At 40.6% G+C, this 17191-nt stretch overlaps 1 protein-coding gene across 20 annotated transcripts in view; it reads left to right on the plus strand.

Annotated features, from left to right (window-relative positions):
- KIAA1217 (KIAA1217 ortholog) overlaps positions 1-17191 on the plus strand; it is a 352288-nt gene that overhangs the window by 259595 nt on the left and 75502 nt on the right. For all 20 annotated transcript variants that reach the window (XR_010425105.1, XM_064635474.1, XM_064635506.1 and 17 more), the window contains one exon: positions 15270-15468. Coding sequence is in view for 19 of the 20 variants with exons in the window: in XM_064635474.1 (XP_064491544.1) it covers positions 15270-15468 (199 nt within the window). In the remaining variant the exon portion in view is untranslated. The remainder of the gene's footprint in view (positions 1-15269; positions 15469-17191) is intronic.

Consider the following 17191-nt stretch of genomic DNA (forward strand, 5'->3'; position numbering starts at 1 on the left):
ATTAGACCAAGAGTCTGTCTGATCCTGTATTTTGTCTCCAAGAGGGACCGTAGGTGCTAGTCTCAGTGGGAGTAAGAACAGAGCAAGCATGTCATAGAATCATGGAATCATAGAATCGGAATTGTTTGAGTTGAAAGGGACCTTAAAGATCATCTATTTCCAATCCCCCTGCCATAGGCAGGGACACGTTTTATTAAACCAAGTTGCTCAGAGCACTTCCAGGGATGGGGTATCCACAGCTTCTCTGGGCTGTCTGTTCCAGTGCCTCACCACCCTCACAGTAAAGAACTTCCTCCTAATATCTAATATAAACATACTCACTTTTAGTTTCAATCCACTCCCCCATTTCCTGTCACTACATGCTCTTGTAAAAAGTCCCTCTCCATCTTTCTTGTAGGCTCCCTTCAGGTACTGAAAGGCCACAATTAGGTCACCCTGAAACCTTCTCTCTTCCAGGCTGAACAAACCCAGTTCTCTCAGCATTTCCTCATACGAGAGGTGGGCCACCTCTAATCATCTTGGTGGCCTCTGGACTCAATCCACCAGGTACATATCTTTCTTGTGTTGGTGACTCCAGCACTCCAGGTGAGGTCTCACCAGAGTGGAGTAGAGGGGCAGAATCACCTCCCTCAACCATCCGACCACACTTCTTTTGATGCAGCCCAGGATACAATTGGCTTTCTGGGCTGTGAGCAGACATTGCTGGCTCATGTCCAGTCTCTCATCCACCAGCACCCACAAGTCTTTCTCTGCAGGGCTGCTCTCGATCTCCTCATCCCCCAACCTGTATTGATGGGGGGTTGCCCTGATCCAGGGCACCTCGCACTTGGTCTTGCTAAACCTCATGAGATTTTCATGGGCCCACTTCTTGAGCTTGTCCAGTTCCCTCTGGATGGCATCTCATCCTTCAGGCGTGTCAGCTGCTTGGTGTTATCTGTAAATTTGCTGGTGCACTCAATCTCTGCATCTGGTCCCAGTACTGAACCGTGAGGGATACCACTTCTCACTGATGTCCATTAGGACTCTGAGACATTGACCACTACCCTCTGCATGTGACTGTCCAACCACTCTTATCCAGCTAACAGTCCACTCATCAAGTCCATCTCTCTCCAATTTAGAGAGGAGAATGTTGTGGGGGATCGTGTCACAGGCTCTACAGAAGAAGTCCAGATAAATGATGTTTGTAGCCCTTCTACAAACATCAAAAAAGGGGTGATGTAGTCACCCCTTTGTAGAAGGCCACTAGGTTGGTCAGACAGGACTTGCCCTTGGTGAAGCCATGCTTGCTGTCCTGAATCACCTGCCTGTCCTCCATGAGCCACACCATATATGTGTATGTATGACCCTTCTCCCAAGTGCTCTCGACCTAAAGGTATCTTCAGTTTTGGGATTTCCTGGTTATGGTTTCCACCTGTGTAATAACCATCAAGACATGTCTCCTCCAGGTATTTGTTCAGTCTGCCTTTGATTCCATGTAAATTTTTCACATCTGCAAGAGTGCATCTGTGACTTTGGCAGCAAATTTCTGTTGGTTTACTGCCCAACCATTGCTTTCCTCTTGCTTTGTTTTGTATTTGTTTATCAGCTCTAAGTTATGCCCCCTTGTCCTTGTATTGGAAGTGACAGCAAACATCAGATGGCTATCTGCTTCCCCCAGGCCATATCTGATTTCCTAGGCCTGTTATTTCCCTCAGGTCATCTCTTCTCCAGGCTGAGAAGTGCTGCTATAACCACTTGTTCCTCATCCAGAAACCGTTTGATTATCGTTACCCTTCTTTGCACTTTTTGCTGTTCTGTAATGTCTCTCCTGAGATGAGAGGAGACTATAAATTCACTGTAAGTAGTTCACTCTTAAACCTTATTTTTAGTGTCTGTTGCATGTACTGAAATGTGTTGTCCAGGGGCCAATGGAGGGCAGTCACATGAAGATGCACTATTTTGTTTAATGGCCAGGATTTCAGACCCTGCAAGGCACCTGTCTTTCATGTACTGAAGACGTGGCCCTGGCTTATCCCATCATGAACAGGCAAAATGTAGGAGAAAGGAAAAAAAACCCAAGAACAACAGGGAAGCAATGTAATATGAAGCATTTCAGCCGAGACATTTTAGATTTGAAATGAACAAAATAAGCCTTTTCTCCATGTATTGCGGGAGAGGTCGCAGATATGTATATGGCTTAAGGGATCATCATACTAGCCAAATAGGAGGTAATATATTGTCATCACCCCACAATGTCTTTTTCCAGTTGTTCCAGGAAATAATTAATAGCAAATAGTTCATTTTAAAAGATGGTCTAAAATTTATTCCAAACCAGTTCAGTTTTATATTATTATTATTCAATGCGTTCCTGTATAATAATGTCCTTTTCAATCTTTTCTGCTGGTGTGTTCTGACAACACCATGAGCAATATTCTGAAACTTTACTTTTGAGACACTTTGCACTATGTAGTCCTTTTAGGATTGGTTTTACTTCCAGCTGTACAAGGGGAATGTTTATTTTGAAAAACCAGTAAACTCTTTGTAACTTCAATTTTAAAAGTGTCTTGAAAATATTTCTGTTCACGTGATTTTAAATAAGCTGTGTATCACCTCCCTTTCCATATCTAATTTTTTTTATTTAATATAATTTAAATACAAATTATGTTTTGATCCTCAGCCAACATAATTTCAGTGCAGAAAGTAACCAACTTTTGTGAATTTTTATTAATTTTACAGTGTATAATATCTCAATGCCATTTTTAAAAAAACTATTTTCTTTTTGAAATTCTAATTGTTCTGTGGGTTCCTATTTTAATAGGTGCACATGAGTCACTTTGTTTTCAGTTGGTGGTCTGAATTAATGTGGAGCCTGAGAAAGAATAGCATAGTGCATTTTGGCTACTGCACCCACCATCATGGGTTTGTCAGTCAGGACTAATCTAATAGGACATGGTATTCATGTGGAGTTGACCCAGAAAACAGTAGGGCCCGTTCCAATTATGGAATTTAAAATTTCAGCTACAGCTTTTGAAATGAAGGTCTTTCTTGGCTAAGAGGTCCATTGGAAATCAGCACTTGTTTCATCATTCTGCAGCCTGGAGACAAAGCAAGATACTAAAATAAATTAATTCACTGTGCAAGAGAAAATTAAGTGTATTTTAAAATATCTATTTGAAAGCTGGGAGTTTTTCCAGTGTGATAACTGTGGGAAAAAAATTATCTAGCAATACTGTCAGAGCGAGAATAAACTGAAACCTGGAAAGTGCTCAAAAGCTTTCAGCAAACTTCACTTGTAATTTGCCTGGAGGAAGCAGAACCTGACAAGCATCCAGTGAGTTTGCGCCAGCAGCCAGCCTGTGCCCGTGCTGCAGCTCCCTGCCATCCCTGCTCTGGTACTTCCACAACGAAATGAAGGCTGACAAATATGTTCACTTGTCGTCTCTCATGTGGCACATCTGTCCAAAGAATGGGCAGGCACTGGCATCCTCTGACGGAGCGGCCAGGGCAGTTGATGCAGTGGGTCGCAGCCCTGAAGGGCAGGGTGTGATCACAACCTCCCATTGCAACAGATTGTGCTCCTACAGGATCGGGCTGTACATGCAGGGTTGGATTAAGGAAAAATATTGTACAGGGAGGGATTTCCATAAATACATGAGGATTTGTGTTTGAGAAGTGACTGAGGAGGATGAAGCTTTATGGCTCAAGGAATGCAATCATCTTCTCTGGGTACCCCAGCTGGGGTGCCTGGCCACTCTAGTCCACATGAATAAGGAGCAGAGGATGACCAGACTCCATGCTGGGAAACCTGTGCCTGAAGTTAGGTGGCATGGAAAGGCCCCTATAGAAATGTCTGAGCCTGCCAACATTTGCATTTTATTTGCCTTTGGAGGGATTACATACAGGAGTAAAATTATACAAATACTTAAGGATTGGTGTGGAGAGGGTCTTAAGCAATCGTGAAGTATTCAGATTATTATTTATTAGCCCTTAAACCTCAGTTTTGGCAGGCACAGATATTAGTGTCTGATTAATTACTTTGCTGCCACCTTCTATGGCAATGCCATTACTGGTTGTAAGAGTAACACCTGGATCTTTTGTAGTATTTCTTGCAGGTGTTTTATCAAAGCCTGTTAAAAAACAAAGTCATGACTGTAGTGACAATTTCACACATAGCAAAACCTTTGCAGGGAGAGGGATCATTTCTTGTCAGCTGGTGGTAAACATGACTCTTATGCAATATACTGTGACACTTACACAGAGAGATGTAAATGCTAAAGGTAGACATATATTATATTGAAGCTAATTAATTGTTATTAATTGTTATAAATTACTATTTCTGAGCTAGAAATTAAAATAGGCATGTTCAATCTGACAGAAGATGTGTGAATGGCAATAGACCTTATATGAGAAGCCTGTGATTTGCTAGCAGTGCCCCTGCCCTCTCCTGTTCCTTGGGGCATGATTTAAACCTAATGAAGTCAGCAAGAGCTTCAGTTTAGTTCATGGGAGAGGAACTCCCTGGGAACTGCATTTCAAGTTAAGGCTGAGTATAGCTCTAATGTATTTAGTCATCTTAAAGAATTTTCCCCTATCTTGTCTTTTACAGTGTATGCAAAACAGCCAACATGCAAAAACATCATGTAAATGTTTGCTGTCATGGTCAGATAACTTAACAGGGACTGACAGGTCTATAGAAAAAACAGCGTGAAACAACTAGTTCCAGTTAATGAATAGAAACACAGACCCTAAGAAATTACAGTATTCTGGTGTAGCACAAATTTTCCTTCTAGCTTTTCTAGATTTTATCTTCTTTCAAATTTCTTCAAATATAGCTAAAGATTTTGGACTTGGAAAGAAAAAAGCATACATCTCTTACCTGAAATATTTTGTATCAAAAGAGCAAAAGAAGGTAAACAGTGATACCAACATATCATAGTTTTTTGTTTAATTTTTTGCCCCTACATGATTTGTGAAAGGCAGCTATATGGAAGACTAAAATATGGGCCTCCTCAGGCTAGCACTTGTGCACGCAGTTATTGTTTACTTAATAGATTCTTCCTCCTATAATAAAATGTCTTGTGTGTGTACCTGAAAAAAATACTTCCAAGAAGCAAGATCTTATTCTGTCTGCCACCAAAAGGCTGATATGCAGTATATTTTGGATGGTGCATCACACTGGAGCTGAATTTTACTCCATTGCAACATGTTGTATCAGCATGGATCTAATGGGTTCATTGCAGTGATACTGGAGTAGAAGTTGTGCAGTGTGCTAAATAAAGTCATTAGCTGTGCAAGTCTGTCTGTCACTGCTATATCTGTTAAATGTTTTTTGAATGCAGTCTTTATTTGAACTGCAGTAGTACTAAAGGATCTTGACTAAAATGGTGCCTCACTGTGTTGGGTAATGCACATAGTGACAGAATGCTCCTGTTGCAGGACCTTGCAACACTAATAAAGCAGAATGAAAAGTGGTGAAGATAATAGGAGAGGTAATTGATGTACAATCTGAGAAATTGAATAAAACTATGTGGAGGTAGCAGTGACTTTCCTTTTTACCCCAAATCATGCCCTCACAGAAGGTGCAATATCTTCATCCAGGTCTACCATTATGTCTTATTCTGATTTAGCAGCAGCAGTTTGAGCTTTCAGCATTTGTGTCTGCTGGAAGAGGGCTTTGGCAGGTGGAATAGCTTGTACAGTCCAAACTACCCTTCAGAGGAAAGGTAGAACGCCAGATGGAGCTGTCCCTTGAGTTGTATCTAGCACAGGAGCTATCACTTGGACAAATCTGATCTAATTTTCATTTTAGGTAAAATTTGTAAGTCTACCTCTAGTACGGTAAGTCACACAAACACCAGATCCTTCCATTTGCACATGGGCATGCAAAGAAAAAGTGCATTGTAAGAAGTGTTTGGCTAAACAAAAAAGCATAGCCTGTCCCTCAGTGCAGTCAGTGTATATAGGATTTGCTACCAGGGCTGACAGCAAGTCCCTGAATGAGGACAGCTCTTCAATTTAATCTTTGCTCCCAATGCTGTTTATATATTTAGGTAGTGATTTTAATGCATAGTTACTGTACTGAGCCCAAGTTCAGATTTCTGTTCCCAAAGGGAAATAGTGTGATCTCTGTGGTATCATATAAGACTGTCTCCTGGTTTTGTTCTCATTCTTTCTCTCTGTCTTCTACCTTTCTGGCTATAGAGTAGCCCAATTCAAATAGGATAAGAGGATAATCACTGCATCAGAGGCTTGTTGATAGCCTGCTGATTAGGGTACTCTCTTGGGACAATAGAGGCAATGGTCTGAGCAACTCTTGAGATAGGAACGCTTCTGAATAATTTTTTAACTACTCAAATGCTTCATAAGAAACAGGCACTTGGTACCTTACTTTGCCCAGTTACCTTCTGTGCTGAATAGACCATCTGTGGGTATGAGGGCAGAGCAGTGGATGTTGTTTATCTTGACTTTAATAAAGGCCCTTCACACGTCTATCAGATCCTCCTTGTAGCCACATGGGGGAGGTAGGGGGTGCCTTCAGTGTGTGTAAGGTTTAATGCTTTAAAGTCTTACTGGCAGCTGGATTTCAGTTGTCTGCCTCGGGGCTGCACTCTGGGGCCAGTACTTGTTAACATCGGCAACCTGTTTGCTGGGATGGAATGAAACATCAGGAGGGTCAAGTCTGACACTAAGTTTGGGAGAGCATTTAGTGTACTGGATGGTCATACTCACTGGGACCCAGTGAGCTAGAGGAATGGGCTAGCAGGAATTTCATGAAGCTCCTCAGAGGCAGATGCAATCTTTCAGCAGGAACAGAATAACCCTGTGCAACACCACAGGCAGGGACAGGCTGGTTTGGTAGCACCTTTGCAGAAATGGCTTGGGGTCTGACAACAAGTGTATTAGCAGTGTGTCCTTGCAGCAGTGAAAACTGCATAGCTGGCTACAGGAAAAATTTAGCCAGCAGGTCAAGTGAAGTGGTTATTAAACCCTCTTTTCAACGTTTATGAGGTTACACTGTGTCCAGTTTTGGTTCCCTGTTACAAAAAAGATAATGACAAACTGGAGTAAGTCTAGCAGATGGCCTCTTGGCATTCTTCTCCTCAGCTACACAAACTAAGGTCACAGGTCCAAGATCCTGTCTAATGTAGCCCGTGATGACTTCACACAAAGTCAAGCTGCATGTTAGAGCCCACAGAGGTGAATTTCTGATGTGGTGCTGTAACCGGATGTGCTCTTACATGCTGATGGCTCAACCCCTAAATTTGCTAGTGACAGGAGTGAACTTTTTAGAAATGAAGTAAGTTTAGAAGTATTGAAGAGAATTCCTACTGAAAATACAGAAAATTTGGTAAATTGAGCAAAACTACAAAGGCATGTGTGGCCTATGTGACTTTAATGCTTCATGGCTATGGAGTATTGAAATGGTTACATTCTGCCCTTGAACTCATCACTTCTACCTGTTTTAGTGTTAAAACCCAGGGTTTATAAAAATACTCATCACTCAAATAATGTGTGTTTGATACAGCTGATTCATATAGAAAGGAAATACAATTTGATAGGATCTCTCTTTCTTCATGTTTATTCAAAAGAACATGTATTCCAAGAAATTTAATTGATGTTTTCATGTCTTTTTTTTCTTCTGCCCCTTTAAAAGTGACTAGCAGAAATGCCCCATGTAAAATGCTCTCTTACATGCTTACATATCTGCTGCATAGTCTTTGGCAGACACATCCTTGGAAATTGTACTAGTCAGCTTGGCACCTTTGGCTGGGATCCAGCCATGGCTTACTGCCCCCTTCAGAGGTTGGGCTCAGCTTCTGGTGGACAAAAGCAGAGCCTGTGTGGGCATGTCCTGTACCTGTCCATGTGTAGTTCTTTGATTTTACTGTGCTAAATTGGTGAACGTGAACTGGAGTAAACGCAGCATAGCAGAGCCTATGGACCCTCTGAAAAACAGCTCTGGTACACATGAAATTTCTAGTTCATCTCACTGAGTTGTTCAGTTGTCTTTTTTTTTTATATTTTTTTTCATTTAGTATTGTAGGGGTTTTGTGTTCTTCCAAGTTTGCTGGCATTATTTTGTCAGTTAGGGGTATGAAAAAGTCATCTTGATGGTCAGTTGGGCTATTCTGTGGAATAGGATGTGATTATTGTCCAGAAAGTCATCCTGCCAGAATACTGATTTCCATCTGGGGAACTAGGTTAAACCAAAATGTTCCCTCAGACTCTCTAGATGGCAGAAGTAACTGTCTACATTTGATGGATTTGCTGACGTAGGTATATGGACAAAGTTGCCTTTTGGCCATAGACTATTTCATAGGTTTTATCAGGAATCAGATGGGGAAAATACCAGTTTTTCTTTAGGTGAAAAATGTCCATTTTCATTTTGGTTTTTACTTATTCTTAGCTAGCTAAATGTATCCATTTGTAGAAAAGTGCTAGTATTTGAGTTACAGTTAAAAATCCTTATTTCTCATAACACTTTGGTAGGTATTTTATGTGACTACTGAGTTTTCCATCTGTCTTTTTCATTAGGTATTGTAAGTCACTGTAAATAGCAGAGAAGAGTGAAACTGCAGAAGGGAGTAATACTGGACTAAACTAGTCAGTTCCTGTTTTTGTTGAAATTGTTATCAAACAACACCTTGAGCAAATATCTTCAGAAAAAAAATAAAATAAGTAATTGATTTTATTTCATTAAAAGATGTACTTTTTGATTTTCTTAGTATTTGGAGAGAGCTAAGCACATTTATAGACATTTTCTTAATGTGGAGGACAGATTATCAGGAGGGAGTACTAGTGGAAGCTAGTACGAGAGCTTCAGGCTAGAAATACCACAAGGATCATGGCAGTGACCTCAGACTAGTTTAAACTGTGTGTGGTGAAATAGGAGAGTCAAGTCTTGAGGGTATGGAAAGTAAGAACTGCATATTGAGGAATTTCTTCCACACTGCAAGAGTTGTTACTGTAATAAACTTGTATCTGCATAACTTTTGCAGAATGTGGTGATATGTGTTTGCTCTGTTTATCTGATGGCTGAGGGGGAAGGGGGATGGGGAGCAGAGTACAATATGGGCCTATGCCACCCTTACAGTCTTAGAGATGACAATTTTGCCAAATAAAAATCAAAGAAAAATTGGAAGTATCTTGGAATTTTAGTAAAAAAAAAAAATAAAAAATTGTAAACTGGACTTTTGAGGAAAAGCCTGGCAGTTTGTATTGTGATCCCCTTTGGATTGTCCTGAAGTGTCCCAGCAAAAACAGCTATTGTTGCAATTTTAAAGGTTATCCTTAGTTTTTAAAACTGATGCAAGTCTCAACTAATGATTTGACATAAATATGAGGAAGAAACAAGGGTGCTTTTTCTCAACTTTTGCTTGTTAGCATTGCTGCTGACTTCAGTGTGAGGGAATGTTCAGGCAGAGGCAGCGATTCAATGGACTTACAGTGGAAGATCAAGCTAAACCAGTATGAAAAGACAAAGCTTGCCCGTCATCTCAAAAAGATATGGTTAACTGATGGTTAGGCAAAGAATGAAACTAATCTAATGACAACATTTTACTCCTGTTTTAGTTATTCTCTGCTTTGCACCTTGAACTTAAATTCCAGAGCTCCCAATGCATCCAGGTTTTGGCTGCTATAGTCCAACCAGCTTTACTCATTACTGGAATTTTTCAAATTGGACACAAAATTTCCAAAGGCTACATTGAGTGACTGTGTTGGAAGAGAGTAGCAGTAGTTTCTGGGTCTGTGGGAAGGTTTCAATGCTCCAGTGCTCAAGCATCCAGCATCAGCCAAATACAGACATTATCATCAGTTAATCCTTCTCTTCAGATGGGAGCCCATGGATTAAGGTGTTGCCAAATGTCAGTAAGATATTTCAGTGCAAAAATTTGCTAGACATCTTGCCTACACAGAGGATGTCCTGTAGCTTCACAGAAAAGAAACTTGTGAACTCAAATTTAAGCTTTAACTGTATTTTATTTTGTAACACTGAGGAGTTATTTGACTTATCTGCCTCAGTTTTCTCTTCTTCATTATAAGATAATTCTGAGAGGATTATGTGAGTACCAGTATTTTTCAATTTAAAATTCATCATGTAAGTGAATTAACTGATATTCGTAAAGGTCACAGAAGAGGATACAATCCTGTTTGTTTACTTATTCTTGATTTATCACATATTTAACTTTTCTTTCTGTTGTGTGCTTCATGTTTTTCCTTTCTTAAATAACAATTTCTAAGGATAACTCTTGTTCTTTAAACAAAAGCAAGTTGTGATTAAAGCTCTTCTAAGCATCTAAGCTGCCCCCTGCACCAAGATCATTGTTAGCAATATAACCATGACAACATGGTGCTTAGTCAGCACCGTGTATGAGATGGAGATGCTGAGAGAAGTGAGGTGGGCGGTGTCCTGCCGCCTGCATAACATTAGCTTTTGCCATAAGGAGCAAACCTTTACCAGTTGTAACTAAGGAGTTACGGTCTTATTGATATGGATACTGTGACAACCCATTTTGGTTGTGCAACTCCGTGCTCTAAAGCCAGCCTAGACCCTGTGAGTTCAGGCAAGGTTCACCATTACACTCTGTGGGCCATGTCCTCACTTCCCAAGTGGGTTTTGCAGCCAGAGGCAGTATCTGAGCTGAACACCTTCCCTGGATCTGGTGCAACCACAGCATGGGCAGTGCTCAGAGCTGTGCTGGCTGGGCTAAGGGCACAGGGCTGCTGCACTGGGCACCCCTCCACCCAGCACTGTTGGGCTCAGCCCTGCCCAAATCAGATTAACAGTGCATCCTTCATTGCACTGTGTTGCATTTCATGTAGATCATCCCTGGGAGAAATGGCAAAACGTTTTGCAAGTCCTGTCACTGACCCTTGGTAAAGGGGCACCAGAAAGTACTGTGTTTTGAAAGAGCTCTCTATGTAGGGAAAGAAAGGGCAATCATGTGGTGTGTTCACAGGATCATCATCAGGTCTGGGTTTGATCTGGGCTTGTAAACCTTTCTTTGAACACGCCCTTTTGCCTCTTGGGTGTTTAATTTCCCCTTCTATAAAACATACTTCTTTGTTGACAGGAATGTTGTGAAGCAATTTGTAAAAAAGTTTTATGTTACTAGGGCCTACATGAAAATGTTTTCTGCTGTGGCCTGTGTTTAAGTCTGTGGTCTGTTGCCCATAGGGTGAAGAAATTCCAGAGGTATTTCTGAAACTAAGTTATACCAGCATGACAAAAGCTTAACATTGCAGTTTGCCCTGTAGCTGTAGGACAGCCCAGGACTGGAAGTGGGAGCTACAGCATTGTCTTACATGCCCTTTTAGAACAGTTATATGGTGTTGTTTCCTCGTTCACACTCATCTTCATGCCTGTTGTCCTAGAGTAGCAGGGCATTTCTTAGTCCTCTGTGTTGCACAAAACAGGGCACAACCTTCGTGTTTCAGGTGAATCCATTGTAACAGAAGCATAAATGCAAGAGGGACTCCAGGGTACATGGAGACATGAACATCCCTTGTGTTTAACTGTCGTTCCAGCAGCTTTGCTGACATATGTGCTAATAAAAACTGTGCCTGAGTTATATTCTATTTCTTCTTGCTTTAATCTCCATGGGAGTGATTTTTTAGCTGAAGGTAAAACACACCTCAGAGCTCCAACAGCTTCCATGAAGTAGGGCCTGTGGGTATTGACAGTGTTCAGAATTTCAACCGGGCAATGTGTGGGAGAAAAATAATGTCAGTGACTTAAACTAATGAATTTTGAGTCTCTTTGTCATGCTCAAAAGGGATTTTTAGAAGTGAGCAGTTAGTTCTGTCAAATAGAAAATGCCCTAAAGCATTGCTATATCATGATATGGATCAGACAACTCAAGAGGAAAGGCAGTAAGTTTTTTTAAGGGCATGTGATTTAAGAGAGAATAAAGAAAAAAAGAATTTATTATGCCTTTGAAAATGTCTTTTTCCCCTACAGTGAGATTGGGCCCAAAACATTTCCCAAGTTGTATATTTAAACTGTCTATTTTAAGACATAACATACATATTTGCTTTGAAAATCCAAGACTCAAGGACAGCTATGAATTTGTTTTGGATCAATATTTTGTCGGAGCATTGGGGCACAGGCAAAGTCAAGACTATTCTGAAGTTATTTAGACTTGTGTATAAGGAAGATTTTTCAACTCTACCATTTATTTTGTGTTAATGGTTTCAGTAGCTCAATATTCAGCATGTTTTTAGTGGTCTGAAAAGCAAAACCAGCATTTTCTGCATTCTGCACTAACTTTTAAACTGGGCAGAAAAGAGAGTCACACACAACCACGAAGCTGATATGCAAAGTGTGTCTTTTTATGCCAAAACATAGAAAGTTCATTGTGTTCTTCCTAAGAACTTAAAGCTATCATCAAGTAGTTGGATATGTTTTTGAACGTCTTGGAAGAGTGAAATAAATGTAATCATTAACTTGCTTAAATTTTTTTTACAAATATAGTTAGTTTCTGGATTCAGAAAAGTGTTTAGCTGCATAAAATATTTGAATGAGCACTAAAAAGACAATTTTACCTAGAAGAACATGGAGAAATAAATGATGTCTCAAATTAAAATAAAAAAGAAAAATTGTTTAATAATTTGTTAAATATTGGCATTAGAAATGAAATTCATAGGAAAATTCCTCTCAATTTTTGAAAGAAAACTAGTTGAATTTCAGTCTGAAAGTTTTCCAGCAAAAGGAAAATGGAAGTTTGCAGTAGGATTTATAAAGATTCTGATTGCAATCTTAATGAAAGAAGTAGTATCAGCTCTTGATAATAATAGGAAAATTAAGAGCTACATTTTATAAAAGCAGCCTGATATGAAATATTGGTTAGGTAATGTTGAGTGGTCTGTTTAGTATTCAGGAAAATTAACATCTTCCTTCCCTAAGTGCAAGCACAATTATCTACCCACTGATTGTACAAACATCTGACTGTGTGTGTTCATTGCTCTATACCAATTATGGACAACATAAGGACAAAAATACTAAAGACTAAGGGGAAAGAGGGCTCATCTTAACTTGAAATGTCTTCTTTTCATTAAATGCCTTTGTATTCTGGCACTGCAGGTTTCCCCATTGCTTTTGCTCAGTGTTTGTATCTCAGCACCTTAAACTGCCCATCCTGTTGCTGATGACTTTCAAGTGAGAATCACTGAGTTACCATCTAAGTTTTGTGATTTGCTGAGATTTGATGATGACTGCACTGAGGGCCTTGTGTTCCCAACCCCCCTATTGGCCATGGGAAAACAACATTACAGTACATCTACGCTGCAATTGCTGTGGTGAATCCAGTTTGTGTAAATAATACTGTGCCTAGTTTTAATCCACCTGTGTTGATTATTGGTAGACCCAAAGCTTGGCAGCACAGAATCTTCTCAGGATTGGAGAGAATACAATGGAAGGCCACAAGAATGATTAATTTGGTTGGAGCATCTTTGCTCTGACAAAAGGTTGAGAAAGCTGGGACTGTTCAGCCTGGAGAACAGAAGGCTCAGGGGGTGCGATGTCATCAATGTACAAAAGTACCTGAAGGGAGAGGTCAAAGATAACACAGCCGGGCTCTTTTCATTCATGTCCATTGAGAAGACCAGAGGCAATAGTCATGAACTGAAACATGTGAGGTTCCCTCCTAACATCAGGAAAGACTTCTTCACTGTGAGGGGCACCAAGCACTGGCACAAGTTTCACAGAAAGGCTGTGGAGTCTCCCTCCCACAAGATATTCAAAAGCTGTCTAGACATGGTCTGTGAAAGTGGCTGTAGGTATCCCTGTTTGAGTGGGATGGGGGGTGGATCAGATGACCTCCAGAGGTGCCTTTCAACCTCAGCCATTCTGTGATTCTGTGATCTGCCACCTTTTAACACCAATGCAGAAGCTATACCTGTTCCATCTCTTACAGACAGCAAGACAGTAAAGGTGTTTTCTCCTGGCACAATACAGTGTTGTACAGAGACACATGAGATGTCTCAGAAACAGCAGTGGGCTTTCAGTGATACATGTTCAGGCAGGACACCCATGCCCTGGGTATGGATTGGATATGTATGCTCAGCTGGGCTTACCAGTTCCTGTTTCCTCTGTATCCAGAGTAGTTCAGCTGAACGCTTACTTCTGATCTACTCCCTAGTGCTGTACATCCCAGGAAATTTCATAGTTTGGTTGCAGTCCTGTGGCAGGTTTCCTGTTGTGCAGCTCCTATTAAACCTTCCCACATTTGAGATGCTCATGAGAAGACCTTTCTTTAGGAGCCAGGCCCAGCATGGTTAGAACTAATCAACACCATCAAGTCCAGCCTGATTTCTTCTGTTGATTGGGGTGGCTCTTTCTCAGTGCTTCAGTCCTTGGAGGGCTTTGGACCTTGCAACAGCATGGGGCTGGTCTGTAGCAATGCTCATGAGTCACAGTCATCCAGCACTGGCCAGTGGAGTACAGGCACCTGGTGGTTATCCAGGAGTCAGCATAGCCCTGGCAGGGCCAACACAGGTGTTGTGGAAGGGGTACTTTGTATCCCTTCACTCAGTCCCTGGTCTGTATTATCCATGTTTCTTTCCATTATTGAGCATCTCAGATCCTCCCATTCCCTGCCAATAGCTATATGACAGTGGTGTTCTTTCTGTCTTGGTGAATAGGAATGTCCATATTTTGCAATTCAGCACCTACGATTACTCATGTTTCTCCCTGTGTGCTAAGCATGACTATTAGCAGTGCTGTGAAACTGAAAGAATCCAAAATTGCTCTTGTTTTTGTGTGAGACCTCAATTTTACTCCTGCTAGCAGTTTCACCTGGGGCTTTATCCTATATAATGTCAGCAAATTGAATTGTGAATATAAAATTCCTAGTGCTAAAATGAAAGTCTGGGAGGGGTTGGGGTTTTATTGATAAGTATGAAGTTAAAATGCAAAATTTATGTGTAAGGAAAACCGGATGCTATAAAAGGATAAATTTCTTCCTCAACTACTTTTTAAAAAAGTACCTTGTGATTTACCAACAACTTTCAGTGCAGAGCAGACTTGGTGTGTTTGGGATTTTTCATTAGCCTTCTTAAGGTAAACTTCTGATTTATCTAATTGAAAAACAGTAAGAGTCTTCTGAGTACTGAGTTAGCACATTTATCAAGGCACAACCATACCATTGTTGAAAAGGAAAATGTCATACGTGCTTTATTTTTTAAGAATTGTGAGTTGATTTTTCTCTTCTCATAGACACATAGACTTTGAAACCAGATCACTACTGTGCACTTCAGAATATGTAACTTCCTATTACGTTTGCTTGTAGGTGTATTATATCTTCAGTATGGAGATGAAACAAAGCAGTTGCGGATGCCGAATGAAATCACAAGCACAGACACAATTCGTGCCCTTTTTGTAAGTGCCTTCCCCCAGCAGCTGACAATGAAAATGCTGGAATCGCCAAGTGTCGCCATTTACATCAAGGATGAGAGCAGAAACATATACTATGAATTGTGTGATGTGAGGTAAGTAAACACGGAATTATAGCTGCTGGTTTTGTTGGTTTGGGGGGGTTTTTGTGTTTTTTTGTTTTGTGGTGCACTTATAGAATAAAAGGGAGTGGTGTTGATAAGTATCTGACAGAGAGTGGCCTGACACATAAAGGTATGTTCAGTGGTGTCTGAGTAATATGGGAGGCTTGGTCTGACAATGCCTTCAGCTGTAGGTGCACAAACCACTGATAAATGGCATACCTTGTTGAAATATTGATATAATACATAAAGGTTCACATATTTAATATGTTTATTGAATTTTAACCGAGACATAATTATTTGAAATACAGAATAGAGAGTAAACATTTACAGAAAAACTGGGTTTTTAATTTGCTGGTAGCACAAAGCCTGATCTCACGAGCCTGAAATAACAAACGTGAATGTCACTTATTTCTTCACAACAGTTCCAGTTGCTCATCATCTAACACAAACTGAGTTCACCACAGCAATTGCAGTGTAGATGCACTGTAATTTTTTTCTCCCATGGCCAATACAAACAGGAGTAAGAGAAGTGTACTTTCCACTGCTGCCTTTTTTCTTCTGGAGATCCTGTGGCTCAGGTGTTTCTCCATATCACATTGCAGTTGAAAGAGCATGTTGGAGCTTTTCTAGCCTTGCCACATCCAATTCTCCCATCCCTGTTCTTAGTCTCTGAACAACACCACACTCCATTTTCTCACCTCTGTCTTGCTCTCCTCAGGCTGTTTATCCAGTGTCTTGTCATTAGCCAGCCTCTTAGATTTAAATTTCTTTTAATCTTACTTGCTTTACAGATTCCCACACCCCTGTTTGGCCACTGTAATACCTCTGTGAAGACCCATCTGATTTTTTGCATCATCGTCATCATCAGTCATCATTTATCCAAGTTTCTTATACATCAAACAGTCTTTCACAAGATCAAATCAACTGAGTGAATCAAGATAGGTGTTACTATATCTCTGTTGCCAAGTGCATTATTGCCAACTATCATCTGGCCCATCAGCTTGTTCTCTCTCACTTTATCCCTCCATCTTCCCTCAAGTTTCAGACTAGCAGTTTATGACTTCATCTCCTCCCTGCCCCCGAGAATGTGGTGTGGTGGTTGATTATCTTAATGCCACTCCACGTTTTTTTCCCTTGCTCCCATTGCAGGCATCACTCTGCCAACCTGAGGCCTGGCTCAGTCTCAATGTCTGCTTCCTCTGCTCCTATGCCTGTATTGTAGAGTATTTCTAGAGGAAATCCCACAACACAGCTGACTTCCTCCATAACAAAATTCTCTCAGTTCTACCACCCTTCTCACTTAGGAAGCCTCAGCAATTCCAGCTTACTGGAGTCCAAAGCATGCACTACCAGCTGCGTTTTCACCACCTCTGAATAATTTCCACGACAGTTTCTCCATTTCTGTTCCTTACTCTTCACAAGATCTTGCCAGTATCTCCTCTAAGAGAATAGATGAAATGAAGCACCATTTTTCTCTCCTTTGCTTGCTATGTCTTCCTTCACTTCTTTCTTCCTTATGTTAAATACAAGGGTTTCAGTCAACTCCTTAAGCTCTCCATCTCCCTCAGAGGTTCATGTTCCTCTGTGCCTTTCATTAGGCAATCATACTCCTTCCCCTTTTCTTCCTTTTTCCTTTTTTTTTTTTAATCACTGGGGACAAAGCATTATCTTTCTATTAAAGTCCAATCTTTTTATTAAAGTGATTCAGAGTTCT

This window comes from Pseudopipra pipra, chromosome 1, assembly GCF_036250125.1.
Source record: "Pseudopipra pipra isolate bDixPip1 chromosome 1, bDixPip1.hap1, whole genome shotgun sequence".
NCBI lineage: Eukaryota > Metazoa > Chordata > Aves > Passeriformes > Pipridae > Pseudopipra > Pseudopipra pipra.